At 31.3% G+C, this 17,782-nt stretch overlaps 1 protein-coding gene across 1 annotated transcript; it reads right to left on the bottom strand.

Moving 5' to 3' along the window:
- Nucleotides 1–4,664: 4,664 nt before the first annotated feature.
- On the bottom strand, nt 4,665–5,632 carry LOC149564664 (LOB domain-containing protein 11-like). The gene is made up of 2 exons (XM_089816908.1): nt 5,435–5,632; nt 4,665–5,041 (listed from the first exon to the last, which is right to left on the bottom strand). The coding sequence occupies exons 1-2, from the start codon at nt 5,591–5,593 to the stop codon at nt 4,748–4,750; spliced, it is 453 nt and encodes a 150-aa protein (XP_089673034.1). The 5' UTR covers nt 5,594–5,632; the 3' UTR covers nt 4,665–4,747.
- Between the last annotated feature and the right edge of the window lie 12,150 nt (nt 5,633–17,782).

Here is a 17,782-nt window from a genome sequence, read left to right as displayed (position 1 = left end):
TAATCAATCCACAAATGCTAGGGCACAACTGAAACCCTTATTCCAACCAAAGTAAACCCTTATAACTGAATCTCAATGAAGTCCAAATGAGATGGCTGAATTACCAACTCCTCAAATGCAACAATTCAGGTGATATTTCACACCCTCAAAGTCGCCAATCCAAGGGAGTGATTCATTCCCAAAGATCAAATAATAATTTGCAGACCCAAGAGACTAAAAATTTGCTCCACAATGGAAGAAGTAGAAGAAATCTCAAATCCAAGCATGTCCAAAATGAGAGGCCCAACCCTCTATTTATTCACTTTTCTAAGAAGTTGCTAGAACTTCTAGAAACATCCTTTATAAAATCTCATTATAATGCACTTTTTATAATAAAGTAATTTTATAAAATAAAAAGTGCAACTCAACTTAAAATTATAACATGTAGGCCCCAATAACACATAATAATAAAATATAACCTCTTAACACTTCTTCAAGAGCAAGATACGACCATCGGATCCGCAGAATTGACTCTCTCTCCACACCATTTGCCTACGAGAGTTTGGAATAGGCAAAATCCATGACCAATGTCATGTCAAACTAAAGAGGGGACATTACAATTTATGGTAATGAGAATTGTTATTATAAATGGGGATAGTGTTGACTTTGGCATGTTTGTCATTGATGCCAAAAAGTATGGAAGGATGATATGATATTCTTAATGATACTTTATGTTTATCATTGATGTTAAAAAAAGGATATATGATGTGTTTGTATAAGATTGAAGATGTTTTTCAACTTGCAAGATTTTCATATTAAGATTTGATAATTTAGAATTCAGATTTCTAGAGTCTACACTTAGTAAATAATTTATTATGATTATTTGAGAGTTCATATGACTGTAAATTTGCAAGTGGATAGATATTGATGTTGTTAGAGTAATAAATTTTTTCTTATTAATTAAATTATATTGATTTAATTGTTAAGTCACTAATTATCTCTAGTTTGCTTAAGTTAAACTTTAGGCATATAATAATTAATTCTTTTATTAATTATTAGCATGCAACCTAGGTTAGTTACTTGTTAGGGTTTTGATCTCCTTTTACAAGGAGTGATCTCTTTGTAATTTATTCATTCACTTTTAATAATAGCAATTTCTCTTTTAACTCATCAAGAATGTCTCATCTGTGGATCTAAGAATTTTGGCCTCCATAGCTTTTGCTTATCTTTCTATGACAGGTGTTTGCATGCAGGTGATCATTGGAAGTTGTAGGGTTGATCTTTTATCAACTTCAACATGGTATCAGAGCACTAAATCTTCATGCCCCTATTTTGTTTATGAAAAGTTTGATTTGGTTTTCAGATCTCTTTTTAAAAAAAAATAAAAAAATTCAGAGGGCTTCAGTTTTCAAAGGTGTTTTGTATTGGATTTGGGGGGGTTATTTTTTAGTGTATTTTGAGCCCAAACAGACCTCACTATTGGATTTGTAGCAACCCAAAACCCATATAAAATTTGTTCAGTTAGGACACAGTTGATTGGTAAGGCAAAATAATTGCTCCTAGATCTAGACACACTTCTTGAGGTGGTGATTTTATAATTTCTAGCATGAAAATCAAGATTTTTGGTACAAAAATTGAGGTCTTTTGGCACAGAAATCAAGGTTTTTTTGGCACAAAATCAAGAACATTTGGCACATAAATCAAGATTGTCTTATACAAAAATTGGGATTTTTGTACAAAAATTGAGATTGTTTTTCTAGTATAGAATTGACACACCATTAGAGGCAATTTTGGTATAGAACCACCATGCTTCCTGAGGCAGTTTTTTAATAGAACCTGCATGCTTACTGAGACAATTTATGGTATGAATTGACATGCTTCCTGAGGTAATTTTTGGTACTAGTAGATACATTTCCCAAGGCATTTTGCACAGGTCTTGAGGCGGTGTTTTTTATTTTTCCCTTCTAGCTCCTTTTTGACCTACCTATGATTTTTTGGTCATAACTTGCTCATCTGGACTCCATTTTCCACAAACAAGATATTATCAGAAATCTAATTTCGAGCCCATCATCATCATCATCTAGTTTATTTTGACTTTTTATTATTTTTGATTGCCATTTTATGTAGTCAAAGTTATAGGTTCTATTTTTCACTTTGAGAGACATATCTTGAGATATTCTATTTTCTTGATTAGATGCTCCAGTCACATTCTATTGAGTTTTTGCTTTTAGGTCTGGGGATCAATTTTGTTGCTTCAAATAAATTTTCATGGGTTATACTATCTCTTGAATCAACCTTATATCTATTTTGATCTTTGTTGACATCCTTTTGTAGTATTTTTGCAAACACATTGAGATAAAGTGTCACTCTATTGCATTTCGAGATCTTGCACATCTTTATGTTTTGTTGTACTCACACTACATTATAAAGTTCCTTGGAGGGTTTTATGTTGGCCATCTTCTTATCTACAAGGCAATTGTAGTGGCTGGATACGTATGTATTTCAGTGAGATGAATCATTTACCATATAGACATTCTTTCATTTCTGTTTTTGGAGGCTATGAAGACACCTTCCATTTCAATTGATCAACTCTTTAGAATTAGTCTTCTCTACCTAGTCATGTTCTATATAGTGTAAGTTCTTCAGATAAACAATTTGATAGTGTTTGTAGCTTCATGCTTCAATGATGTTCTTTATGATCATCTTTTGTTCCTTTCTTCTGGGACATTTCGTAGTTTGGAAGATTCTTCAATCCTTCACTAGTTTTTTTCAACATTATTTTCATATCTTTTTGGAGTAGAGTTTTTACCATGTGGCTTTCTCTATTTCTCCTCTTTTCAAAGAGTTGGTTGTATTTCGGTACCTTATTAGGCCTTGTTGTCAGGACCCAAATTTACTTTCAGTAGTAGTTTATAAATTTTTAGCTATTCCCTAAGTTTATCCTAAGGAGGGTGTTAGAATAATAAAGTTTTTCTTATTAATTAAATAATTTTGATTTAATTATTAAGTCACTTATTATTTCTAGTTTACTTAAGTTAAAATTTAGGCATATAATAATTAATTCTATTCTTAATTATTATCATGCAACCTAAGTTAATTACTTGTTATGGTTTTGATCTTATAAGAATTGATCTCTTTGTAATTTATTCATTCATTTTTAATAATAGCAATTTCTCTTTTTGCTTATCAAGAATGTCTCATCTGGTGGATCTGAGAATTTCAAACTCCATAGCTTTTTCTTCTCTCTATTTATGATAGATGTTTGTATGCAGGTGATTCTTGAGAGCTATAGGATTGATCTTTCATCAACTTCAACAAATCTTATCTACAAATGTTCTTTCTTTCGAAAAATATTTTGATAACATGCGAAACAGAACAAATTGTAAAAATCCTTAAGTGCTACACGAGGTTCAAAGTGTTCTTACTGCAAATAAAATTGTTTACAAACAACAAATAAAAATGATTATTTTATTTATGCCGACATGAAATAACCTAGGCTGATTGCTGGATGTTCGCCACTTTTGTTGACATCGGTTGGGTATCCTGTCTAATTGTTCCCATGCATATATGCATACATATATCAACTTTCATTTTCTTGAAGTTGCGCGTCATGAGGCATCGTGACAAACAGTTCATGGGTAATGTGTTTCTTCCACTCTTTGCATACATATTAAACACTATACAACTCACCTGATATAAATCAGGTGTTCATTGCATTATTTGAACGTGTGTATAAGAATTTTTCCAAGCATCTTTACTTTTGGTTCTCTACGCTGCAAGAATGACGGTAAAGTTCCATACAATGCAATTACATCATTTTCTTATATATTCACCCAAGCATTCTATTTAACAAATCCAACCTACCCACGACTCCATTTAAAAATGTTGGTATTTTTGTGAAGAACTTATCATGTTGCCTGATGATAATGATATGATTTGTTTGATGGCATTCCTTGAAAGGGATTTTTTAATGCATTTTACCAGACAATACCAAACTCGTGGCGTATCTTATATAGACACGCCATCAGATAATTCTGTGATTTCAATATTCAAAACTTTGATCAGATGATATTCCCTGCGAGTTGTACTCACTGATTTCTAGACACATGACTTTTCTAGTGTTGTTATAGGCACTTCACCCTCATCTGGTTTCGTGAGAGCTTGTTGCAAAGATAATTCGTCAAGCAGCTCATGGTTAATCCATATGCTTCTACACTTAGCATGTATGTTGGCATTTTGTGGTAATGATTGGTGAGGTAGCAAGGAGATTGGTGAAGATATTCAAGGCCGGTGGAGATTGGGAATACCTATGTCGATGAAAATTAGAGCAAGCGTATTTTAGACATTTCAATATATTCAACATATATTCATGATGCTAATTAATAAAAATATGTCTAAGATAAAATGATGAAATATTTCAAACATTAGTAATATCAGGTAGATGTAATGAGTTTTAAGTGTATTATTTATAATCATAAAAGAGGATACTTGCTAATTACAAAAAGATTTACTTAAATGATTTTGGTAGACTATCTATTCGAATTATATAGATTGATTAAATGATAAGCTCTTTATAATAGCAGCCATCCTTAAACATTCACCATTATTGATTTATAGCTGATAGCTAATTGACATTCAAATGCTTTTAGCAATAGAAATATTTTAACCCTATGACACTTAGAAAATCCACTAAACTTTAACTATTTAACACTTTTTATTTTAAAATCAACAATATCATCAAAACATAATAATAAAAACAGATTATACCTTACAATCCAAATAGGTCGTCATCATCTTGCAGAACAATAATGTCATCCATAGGTTTTACCGTATCATTGGCGACACCCAATGAATTTCTTGCTTCGGCAACCTGAGATGAGCGTGTGCATTGTGCATTGAGGAGGTCTGCTTGTGTGGCTGTCAGTTGTGATTGCAGGTGTAACACTTGCTTCTGCAGTCGAAAAAGTGCACCAGCGCAGCCATACATTGGATCAACCACTCTCGCACTTGCTTCGTACACCATGCTACTTACAGCATCTTCCCTACTTTCAACTGGAATTTTCTGCAATTTCAAAATAATTTATAATTACAATTTTATACTAGTGCATATAATAGATCTCTATATCGATTTTTGGATAATTCTTTAACTTTAATGTTGTTGATTGAACCTTATAATCTATCGTTAAAATCAAATTATTCTCTTTTTTTGTTATCTTATTTTAAGAATAGATGATGTAGCTTGTTTTGAACTCCCTTTTCTAATAGATAGATCATGAAATTTAACGTTAATGTAGTAGTAATTACAATAACTTAAAAGAACCCTCAAGCGTAGTATTATCTTAGAAAACTCTTACCTTGTTTTTTATAGAAGGGACACAAATAAAGATAAACAAGTTATTTGTAAAGCTGAAAGATTATATGCCTTGTCTTGCAGGAAAAATCATTTGTTGTATACCTTAAGGTTTCTGACCATGTTGCTTGCCCCGAATATTTGGTGTAATAGTAGAAACTTGGAAGGATCGTTTGGTGGGAAATAAGGAGCAAGAACGCATTTATTTCCATATTTCCTGTGTCGAATCTTGCACGCTGCACAAGGATATACAATCTCAGACATCCCTCCAACTTTGAATCAAGTTGATATGATACTTTTCACTTGTAATATCAGAATCATATAATTAGTTACTATCTTAAACTATTTGGAATATCTCCTACGATTTATATATCTGAGAGACAACGAATTAACAGATGAGCTATCAGAATCACACGTTGTGATTAGGTGTGTTTATCTTAAATCAACCAATATAAATTACTGAATTCAGCTCACTAATTGTCACGTGAGCATCTGATATCTTATTTAAGGGATGGAAAAGATGATTTGCCTTCATAGCTGTAAAAAGATGCCAGTGGCTAACTAGCCGACCAGATCGTCTTTTGTTAATTTATTAATTAAATATAAAAAATAGAAACTACCGTACATTTTTAAATGAATTATAAAATTGTAGAAAATGATTTATTAAAAAGATGGGGAATGAATAGACACCTTATTCAGTTGTTTCCATTAATGGCAGTGGAGATATCTGGCCAGTCACGACGCATTATGCTAAAACGACGTGCTACTTATATTCTTTGGGAATTTGAAGAGCCAAATATATGGCCTTTTTCCGGACATTCCCATTTGTTGACAGATAAAGCAAGGCCCAATGGTAGGCTTTTTAACGGTTTACCTTAGAGTTGATCTCCAACAGACTACTTTTCCCTCTAAAAGTTATTCAACATATTCATCTTTTCAAGACCATATGATTATGGGAACTTTATTTCATGTCAGTAGATCTATTTGTGATGCTTTACTGTACACTTGATATTGAGGTCACCCGTATGATTTGAAAGCTGATTATTTTGTATGATTTGATATCCAGCGTCAATTTCATTTCGTTTGCCGAGTGATGGGAGGCAACGGCTATCCAGTCAGTTATTTCGACTGGTTGGGTATGCCATGCCGACCAAGCTCATACATACAAATCGTACATTTTCATTCGTATTCTGGCAGAGATCATCGTATTGCATGCAATTCACAATTCACTTGTGCTATCGAATGAAAAGGTTAAAACATTTTTTCTAAGTGTTGAAGCAAAAGTATTATTATTATTATTAGACTTCATTCTTTTTAATAATTGATTTTTTTAAACAATATTGAATTTTTGTTTTTTGTTTTTAGAGTTTTAATTTTATAATAATAAATAAAAATATGTAAGTTAAACATATTTTTATTTATTATTATAAAATTAAAACTCTAAAAACAAAAAAAAAATATTCGATATTGTTTAAAAAAATCAATTATTAAAAAGAATGAAGTCTAATCATAATAATAATAATAATACTACTTTTGCTTGAACACTTAGAAAAAATGTTTTAACCTTTTCATTCTACCGCACAAGTGAATTGTGAATTTCATGCAATATGATGTTCTCTGCTAGAATATGGAACGAATAGACGGTCTTGTGATTGCATGCAAAACAAAAAAACTCTTGTAGAATACGGAACGAATATGTACAATTTGTATGTATGGGCTTGGCCGACATGGCATACCCAGCCAGTCGAAATAGTTGGCTGGGTAGCCGTTGCCCAGTAACAGAGCATGAATGACTTATCCATCCCCTCGTAGTTGCCATGCAACATGATGCTCTCCGTACCCACTGCCATCACATACGAATTCGAGTGTGTCTTAAGCAGGCAACGGCTACCCAGCCAATTATTTCAACTGGCTGGGTATGCCATGCCGGCCAAGCCCATACATACAAATCGTACATATTCTTTGCATATTTTGCAAGAGTTTTTTTGTTTGCGTGCAAACACAAGACTGTCTATTTGTTCCGTATTCTGGTAGAGAACATCGTATTGCATGCAATTCACAATTCACTTGTGCAGTAGAATGAAAAGGTTAAAACATTTTTTCCAAGTGTTGAAGCAAAAGTATTATTATTATTATTATTAGACTTCATTCTTTTTAATAATTGATTTTTTTAAACAATATCTAAACTTTTTTTTGTTTTTAGAGTTTTAATTTTATAATAATAAGTAAAAATATGTAAGTTAATAATTTTAAAAATATATTATATGCATTTATTTAATAGTACAATTATTTTAATTTAAAATTTATATATGCTTTTAAAATATAAAATTATTTTTAAACTAAAGATTCATTTAGTTATATTTTATGTTGTAATTTTTAACATTATAATATCTTTTTAACACATTTAAATAGAATAGTTTAAGTTAAAATCATTTTTTTCAAAATTGAGAAAATAATATTTATGGTTATAATAATTATAATTATAACCTAATAATATCAAATTTAAATATTAAATCAAATGAAATATTTTTAATATCAAGTTAATACATATTATAAATTTGATTGAAAGATATAATTTTAAATAATATTACTATTAAATATAATAATTATTTTTATATTAAATTATTTCACAATTGACAAACAATATATAAGTTTATATCAAATTAAAGAATTTTTTAAATCTATTTTTCCATTTTAGAACATTTATCACAATGTTTGTAAATTTTATTCATGTACAAAATTAGAAATACATATAAAATTAAAACTTAATAAAAATTATAAAACTATTCTATTTAAATGTGTTAAAAATATATTATAATGTTAAAAATTACAACATAAAACATAACTGAATGAATTTTTAGTTTAAAAATAATTTTATATTTTAAAAGCATATATAAATTTTAAATTAAAATAATTGTACTGTTAAATAAATGTATATAATATATTTTTAAAATTATTAACTTACATATTTTTATTTATTATTATAAAATTAAAACTCTAAAAAAAAAAGAAATATTCGATATTGTTTAAAAAAATCAATTATTAAAAAGAATGAAGTCTAATCATAATAATAATAATAATACTTTTGCTTCAACACTTAGAAAAAATGTTTTAATTTTTTCGTTCGATCGCACAAGTGAATTGTGAATTGCATGCAATACGATGATCTCTGCCAAAATATAGAACGAATATGTAGGATTTGTATGTATGGGCTTGGCCGGCATGGCATACCACCCAGCCAGTCAAAATCACTGGTTGGGTAGCCATTGCCATGATGGGATCACTTATTTGGCAGGCTAAATCTTCTAAAAGATTTAGTTTTGAATGTTAGTTTTATTTGAATCGGTGAATTTTTAATGTTAAATCTTTAACATGGTTTGAATTTTAATGCATATTATCTAGGCGTTGCTGGAATCTTTAGTATCATTTTGATTATGAATGCGAATTTTATTTTCCTTGAAAGATATTGAAGAAGGGGCGGTTAAACTTAAAATATAGAGTAGAAAATGAATATAGTGAGCATGATCTAATTTTAATTTTTTATGGTTGCAAATTTGGAATTTGATAGAATTGTCAATTTGAATGATTAATTATATTGCATTCATATAATTGATAATAATTAGAGCAAGCAAAATATTTTTAGTATCTGAATAATATGACAATAATATCAATGCATATTGAAAAAACAAGTGTTTGAAATATTCAATTTTTTGTTACCATTATATAAGGAACCTTTAAATTTCAAGAATGTTTATCTCTTTTTATTTTGTATGAAAAAAATAGAAAAAGGGTGTTTTCCCTTATTAAACTACAACTTGAAGGTGTAGAAACAAAATATATTTACAACAAGGTCAATAGAAGACCATTGACAAACAAGCTAGCAACACAATTAGTAACCCACATTATTATGGGTGCACAACTCACTCACAGTGCTAGGAGAAGGATGAGAGACTAGAGAGTGATTCTTTCTTCGCCAATGAACAATTGTCCAAATGATACTATCAATAGGATCCCCAATACAAGACGATGGGAATTTCAAAGAGAAAGAATCAACATCATGAACAGGACCAAAGTGTTGATAATGTTCAACCTCAACAGCCATAAGAAAAATGAGCATCACTGAGGGGGAAGACATCATCAGTCTAAAGAGCATCATCAGAGGAATAGTCAACATACAAGACTACCAAACAATGGTCATTTGCATTCTTCTTCCTTCTAGTAGCACTCTTACAACACGAAAGAGAACAATTGGCAACTAGATGACCAATAGAGAAGCATCACCTACATCTAAAGTGAAGGCCCTCAAAATCTAGCATTTAGGTCCATAAGCTATCCTTGACCATAAGAATTTTATCTGTTTTAGTTTCTGATTTCGGCTTCAGCTATGTGAACTCTTGCAAGATGATCTTGTATCCCCTGGTCCCTTTTTTTGTGAATTGTAATCTTAGTATATTTTTATTAATATAAAAGAACTATTCATCAAAAAAAAAATTACTTGGAAGAATATTTATATTCTTAACATATTTTATTTTTATCTATGTTGAAATCAGTTATGAGAAGTCTTAAAAGACAAAATAATATAATATATATCATTTTTTTAAAAAAAATGAGTAGGAAGTTCAAGGGGTTTAGCATAGTTGGTTGAAGCAATGAGTTCTCATTGTGGAGACCCTAGTTAAAATCCCAATAGGGACATCTTTGTGGAATTCTAAGTTATGACATTTATTCTTCTATTGGTTATATTTGTCTCATTGTAAAAGGGTGGATTCTAAGTTGTGACTCTTGGTCTTCCAATTATTGTTTCTAGTGTGGTTGCTTATAAGAAGCCCGATGAGCCTCAAGTCTCATGTTGTTGCTTGAATGATCATAAACGATCTTCAAATATAAGATATTGAGTAGGAACCAAATATAGTAAATGCTATCTGATAATTATTTAAATTTTTGCGGTAGACTAAACATAATACAAAGGTCAATTTTAATATTTGTATTTAGTGTGCTTGAGAAAATAATCACTAGAAAAAGGTGGATTCTAAGTTGTGATTCTTGGTCTTCCAATTGTTGTTTCTAGTGTGGTTTCTTATAAGGAGCTCGATGAGCCTACAAGTCGCATGGTGTTACTTGAATGATCACATGATTTGTGAACGGTCTTCAATATAAAATGTTGAGTAGGAACCAAATATAGTAAATGCTATTTGATAATTATTTAAATTTTTGTGGTAGACTAAACACAATAGAAAGGTCAATTTTAATATTTTAATTCATTGTTCTTAAGAAAATAACTAGCAAAAAAATGGACATAAGCATGTTGTAATTGTTAAGTTATGTTGATTCACAAAAGTGTTTAACCCTATTTTTGAAAAAATGGAACAAAATAAATATTTCAAACATATGTTTTTAAATACATGTCATTTAAGTAACCTTTAGATTTGAAGAACTTTAGTTCTTTCTTTTTGTCATTAAAAGATTAAAATTTAAATAACTTATAGATCTTCAGATCTTTTAATTTTTTTCTTTTTGTCATCAAAATATTTTTTCTTTCTAATTTTTAAAATCAATTTATACCGATTTTAACCAACACTTTAAATGACATGACAAGAAAACATTGCTAATGGAATATTAATAAAACATTAATCTTTGAAAGTTACTTAAATTGAATGGTTTAAGCTTATGAATATAAGCAATAGTTAAAGGAAAATGATTAAATAAATGTGGTGATATTCTTCATCTAAAGAAGGGGAAATCTTTAGATTTTGTCTATGAATAACTTACATAAGGGCACATATGGAGTTATCTACGTAGAAACTAAAAAAATTAGATCCTACAGTTTGATTGGGAATTACCATTTGCTAAGCACATTATCAATAATTGACTTTAGCAAGTCTTCAAGGTCCATTGTTATCAGTACAATAAATGCATCAAACCAATAATTAGGGAAGGAATTATTTTAACTTAGGCATGTTGAGTAATCCCATCACAATTAGTCTCCATTTTCTCGTGAAATACTTTGGATTTCTTGGAATCTCTTTCTATGCTACAATCAATACTATATTGTTAGCATGCATGTTGATGATATTACTATGGGGGAGCATATGAGCATTGTTGGAGACATGATTTAGTGATTATGTGTTGCATTCATGATAGTGTTTGTTATTAATGTCAAAATACTTGTTATTCTGTGAAGACTGGCAGAGTTACAAAGAAAGACGCGTTTGGTATGGTTTGCGGATTGAATATCAGATTATTTGCACATGAGGTTATGTTTTATAGTATGTTTAGATGCTATAGCTAAGACTTTGTATGAAAATACTAAGATTGGATAGAGTTATGGGGATTTTAGTGAAAGAAGCTTTCATATAGCATTTCTAGATAGGTATTGTTGTTTTGATTCTATCTCCTCATAGGTATGGAATTGGCTTAAGTGGATTGAGATGGAGGTTGAAGACATATCATAGATGCCTTAGTTAAGAAGGCATAATCATAAGATCATCGTGTGGAAATTTATGAAGACTATGAGGTGACGGTTTGCTTATAATCTTGAAAAGATATAAAATTGTAATGTAATGTATATTGTAATATCTTAAGATTGACCTATATTATTATTATAAATTGCGAAAGACTCAAGGCTAACTCAATACTTACTCTTTAGGACTTGGTATAAAGGAAATATTATTTCCTTGTGGTAAAGTGTGGTTTTTTTATCAGTGAGATCATTCATTATGCAAAATTGAAAATGAGATCCATTGCAAATAGTTATTATATGAGTGTTCACCTGAATACAAATATCTTTTTATCAGAGAAAGTTTGGTGTGGTTGAGGCACAATGAGCTTAAAAGGAACTAATTTGGCAAGATAAGTTATTGGTTGGATAATTGTTACTTTATATTTGTATTATTCAGTGAGAATAATACTGAGGATATTTGGACAGAGGGTTTAGTTGTCCTCTTTTCAACTCCTAATAGGGTTGGCACAACTCGTAATAGGGTTGAAATCTCGTATAAGGGATTCAAAGTCTCCTAAGAGGGACTCACATGTATTGATTATATTTTATTGACTCCCAACAGGGCGTATCCTTTTACAAGGAACTTTTATATTAGTACATTGTCTTGTGGGCATCATTCCCACCAAGGTTTTTGCTCTAATCAAGGGTTTCCCTGGTTAACATATTTGGTGTTATTGTGCAAGGCTATCTTTCTATTGTTATTGCATATACTAATTACATGTTTGAAAATTAATAAAAATATTGAGAATTATTTTCAATGCATAATTGGCTCAGCACCCCCTCCCCCCCATCTCATTTATCTTGATGGACTTTACTTTTGACATAGATAGGGTTGTTAAAGAGGTTTTCCTTCAAGATACCAAAAATTAATGTTGTATAATATAATTTATGTAAAGGATGAGGCCATATTGGGAGTCTCTTTCCTCATCATTTTACTTCAAATGGTTATGAAAATATTTTAGTATTTACGATAGCATCAAACACACACTAGAGATGCAATCTTTCAGGTGTCTTCAACTTACACTTGAAAGACATAATCAACTTTTGGGTCAAGATTTGATTGAAAAAACTCAAAGAAAGAATTCTATTATTATCCCATGTAGATCTTCCTCAAAAAATAATCAATCAAGTTCTCTTGACCTCAATATCCTAGTTGGCATTGTCATCTATACATAGTGCATTGGGGATAATTTGAGTTGTGTTCATACAATGAATTGAACTATAAATAGGGGCTCACAAGAAAAATATTGTGATAATGAGGTTCACTTGAATGAAATAAAAGAATAAGGGGGTGAGCTACTCAAATTTTAGTTTTTTGTCTATATTGTGTTGTTATGTAGAGCCCAATCAGACTTAGAGGTTAAATTGTCCCCACTTCCTTCAATGTGGTTTCCCCCCAAATTTTTCTATGGGAGTTTTGGGGAAATTCCCCCATGATTGGCTCAAGGGGAAACACCTCTTATAGGGTCAAGGGGAAACACCCCTTGTAGGGTCTAGGGGTAGCACCCTTTGCGGGGTTCAAGGGTAGAACCTTAGGTGGGGTCTTATGGAGAAGATCTAGACATGTTCCCTATCATCACTACAACATTTGAGGTCAAATTATGATGACAATTTTTGAAAATGGTCTAATTTGTGGTGATTTTCATGTTTTATTTTACAATTTTCCCCGATGTCATTGCAATACCGATGTAAGCATCGTAATTGCAACGCTTGTGTAAGTATACACAAAAAAAGAAAATGTGACATAAATCATTCCCCATTTTTTTGATTGTGGAGAGTTGTGCATGAAAGAAGGTGGAGAGCTTCAAACAAGGGTTGAGAGCTCTAAATGTCATCATGCCCTTGTGCTTGGTGCATCTCATTCTTGTGATATATCTCTACATTTCATTGTCGTGCCCTTGCTCTATGATTTTGTTGTTGTGATCTCTGCATTTTCTTGGCGTGCATTTTCTCTATGATTTGGTTGCCATACCCTTGTGATCTCTATTTTTTTTTTCGTGTCCTTGCTCTACGATTTGGTTGTCATGCCCTTGTCATCTCTTTATTTCATTGTTGTGTCCCTTGCTCTATGATTTTGTTGCCATGCCCTAGCTCTGTAATTTTACTCAAGGGTTTGTAAATGTTGGTTTCTTTTTCTTCTAAACAGGTATCTCTTTATATCTCCTTCTAAACATGTATATTTAGAAATAGTTTTTAAGGTGCTTATTACATCTTAGCTACACAACATAAAAATTGATCCAGCTATATACATATTCCAGAATCCAAAAAAAAAAAAACTCACTCAACTTGTGCTAAGTGACTTACCTAAAGATCCTCCACAAAAATAATGCAGACTAGGAAAAATGGGCAGAGTTCATAATAAATTTTGCAAAAAAAAATTATCATAGATATTTTTAGAAAGAAACAAGCCATAACCAGTTAAATGGGTCTAGTTGCTGATTAGCTGGGTTGATATATACATATCTTTAATTGGGTTATGGATTCTATAAGACAATGAGCCTTGTGATTATGCATATGTGCTTGGTGTATTTCATTCATATAATATATATCTCTACATTTCATTGTCGGGCCCTTGCTTTGTGATTTCGTTACTATGATCTCTCCATTTTGTTGTTGTGCCTTTGCTCTACAATTTAGTTGTGATGCCCTTGTGATTTTTGTGTTTCATTTTTGTAACCTTGCTCTGCGATTTGGTTTTCATACCCTTGTCATCTCTGCATTTTGTTTCCTTTTGCTTGCTCTGCGATTTCGGTGTCATGCCCTTGCTCTACAATTTTGTTTCCATGGCATGCCCTTTATGATTTTGTTTTGTATTGTGCCCTTTCTTTGTGATTTCATTTCCATGCCCTAGGTCTATGATTTTCTTCAAGGGTAAGTAAATATTGGTTTCTTTTCCTTCTAAATAGGCATCTCTTTATATCTCCTTCTGAACATTTATATTTAGACATCTTTTTAAAGGTGCTTATTACATTTAGCTACACAATAGAAAAATTGATGCAACTGCATACATATTCTAGAATCCAAATAATAATAATAATAAGCTCACTCAACTTGTGCTAAGTGACTTACCTCAAGATCCTCCACAAAAATAATGCAGACCAAGAAAATTGGGTAGAGTTTGCAAGAGATTTTACAAAAACATATCATAACAGATTTTTTGGAAAGAAACTAGCCATAACTAGTTAAATGGATCTAGTTGCTGATTAACTGGGTTGACTACAAATTCCTATAGAATTTTCATCATATTAGGTACAATAAAATGAAAAATTAGTTGTTCCCAACTAGTAGGACCAAATATAGTTTTCCAAGGTAATAAAATTGCATATGGAAGGAATTGAAGAATAACTTCAATGAAGAGTTGAGTGTAAGGAGTTGAAGAAGAAAGTTCTACTTTTGTGTAAATGCCATAATCACAAGGCTCATTCCCTTACAGAAGCCATAACCCAGTTTAATATATGTATATATCAACCCAACTAATCAGTAACTTGACCTGCTTAACTAGGTTATTGCTTGTTTCTTTCTAAAAATATTTGCTATGATATGTTTTTGTAAAATTTCTTGTGAACTTTGCCCATTTTTCCTAGTCTACATTATTTTGTGCAGGATCTTGAGGTAAGTCACTTAACACCTTAAAAAAGATCTCTTTGTATATATATACATATATACATACACATACATGTATGTATGTATATATGTATGTACATATGTGCCCTTATGATCGCTACATTTCATTTTTGTGCCCTTGCGATCTCTGCATCTCATTGTTGTGCCTTTGTGATCTTTGTATATGTATGTATGTATGCATATAGATATATATACATATGTATATGTATATATGTGTGTGTATATGTATGTATGTATATAAAAAAGGAGATCTTGGCACAATAGAAAAATAATAAAACCCACTCAACAGGTTGCATGGCCATAGATGTGATGACAACTCCTATTGGTAAGTAGATTCCTCTTTCTCTATCTCATTTTTCATGTATTTATTTCACTTGAACTATTATTCCTTAGGGGGCATTTTCTAATATTGGATTCATTTTATGCAGGAGGTGATGAGGACATTCCTGGATGTACCCATGTGATGAATTTCTTTTGAGCAATGAAGATGGACTTCCCCTAAGAGTAATACGAGGAAATGAGGACATTCTAGGTACTTTAAAGATTAATCATTTCTTAAAGATTTTAGATGTTAGCATGGAACTTGCATGTTGGTTGTTGTGGGGGGCAATGAGCTTCCACCTTCAAGTGGTTGGCCCTAATTAGTAAAGAATATTAAACTATTCTCAAAACCAAGTGAAGCTCAACATCAATCTATGATTGTAAGTCAACTAATTGTGTGAATCGCTTGATTTTAGGAAATGCAGGACACCATAGTTCAATATGCAATGTCAATTCATATGCATACGACATCAGGCTGAGCTATAAAAACAATAGGTTTTAGATGGTTTAAGTTATAGACCATCACAAACATTGTTCATGATGGTCTATAATTCTAAAAACATAATAGACCTATTAAATAAATGTAATCGTGTTGTGTTTTATCAGCTCCACCTATTGCCCATGCATTTGAATGCAACTGCACGTGCATTCTTGATTTAGAGTGGCAGAATCATATTTTGGATATGATGGAAAAATAACATGCACAAGAAGATGGAAAAATGATGTCACTTTTGTAGGCCTAGAACCTTTTTTTTGTACTTTAAAGATTGATCCTTTCTTAAATATTTTATATGTTAATGGGGAATTTATATTTTGTGGAGGGGGTAGGGAATGAGCTTCCAATTTCCCATGGTTGGCCCTGCTTAGTACAAAATATTAAACTATTCTTGAAACCAAATGAAGCTCAACATTAACCTATGATTGTATGACAACTAATTATGTGAATCTATAAGTTTTAGGTAATGCAGAAGGATGTCATAGTTCAATATGAAATCTCAATTCATATGCATATGACATTAGGTGGAGATTAAAAAAAAAACCCAAAAAGTTTGCATTTTTGTTAGAGGTTTGCATAGACTTATTAAATAAATGTAAATGTGCTAGGTTTTTTCAGCTTCTTCTATTGTCCATGGATACAGAATGTAGTTGCACATTTATTCTCAATTCAAAGTGGCAGAATCTTATTTTGGATGGGACAACAGAAGATTAGAAAATGATGTCACTTTTGTAGGTTTGGAACCATTTTTTGTACTTTAAATATTTATCCTTTCTTAAAAATTTTAGATGTTAAACGGAAATTTAGATGTTAAGGGGAGTAAGGCCAAATGAGCTTCCACCTTCACATAATTGGCCCTGAATAGTAGAGAATATTAAACTATTCTTGAAACCAAGTGAAGCTCAATATTAACTTATGATTGCATCATAGCTATCAAAAGTTTGTTGCCAATTTTTTTTATTAATACAACATGATTTCACAATTACAATGGCTAGCCATCAATCTCGTGACATTCCTACCACATGCCCATCTCAATTGTGCTAGACATTTTCGATGGCTTACTATGGGGCCCATAGCATTTCTGTCACATAGATGTCACAATTGTGTAGTGTCTTCAACAGATTTCCATCACAATTGTGATGGTGAAAATGAACAATTTGCCAATATGTTAGCCCAATTTATGACACTTGAGGCCATCACAATTGCAATAGTTTTCCTTGCCATCACAACTTGTAACAAAAAAAGTCTAACACCCATCCGATGAGAGCCAATTTCTGTTGATGTCAATTGGATGACAGGTTACCATCGTAATTATGATGGCCTTTCATCGCAATTCAGGCCCAAATGTAGTAGTGCATGATATGTTGGAATACTTTTTAGAATAACTGAGAGGAGGGGGAGGTGAATTAGTTATTCAAGGTCCAGATGTATAAGTAAAAATTTTCACAGCTTAGTGAACCCATAAAAAATTCTTCATGCTGTATCCATAAGATTATGCAATCACTTAAAACTT

The sequence above is a fragment of the Cupressus sempervirens genome, chromosome 3 (assembly GCF_028749045.1).
Source record: "Cupressus sempervirens isolate cs-2001-9-10 chromosome 3, ASM2874904v1, whole genome shotgun sequence".
In the NCBI taxonomy this organism is placed as follows: Eukaryota; Viridiplantae; Streptophyta; class Pinopsida; order Cupressales; family Cupressaceae; genus Cupressus; species Cupressus sempervirens.
The sequence above is the reverse complement of the archived record's forward strand: the minus strand, read 5'-3'. Positions and strand labels throughout refer to the sequence as shown.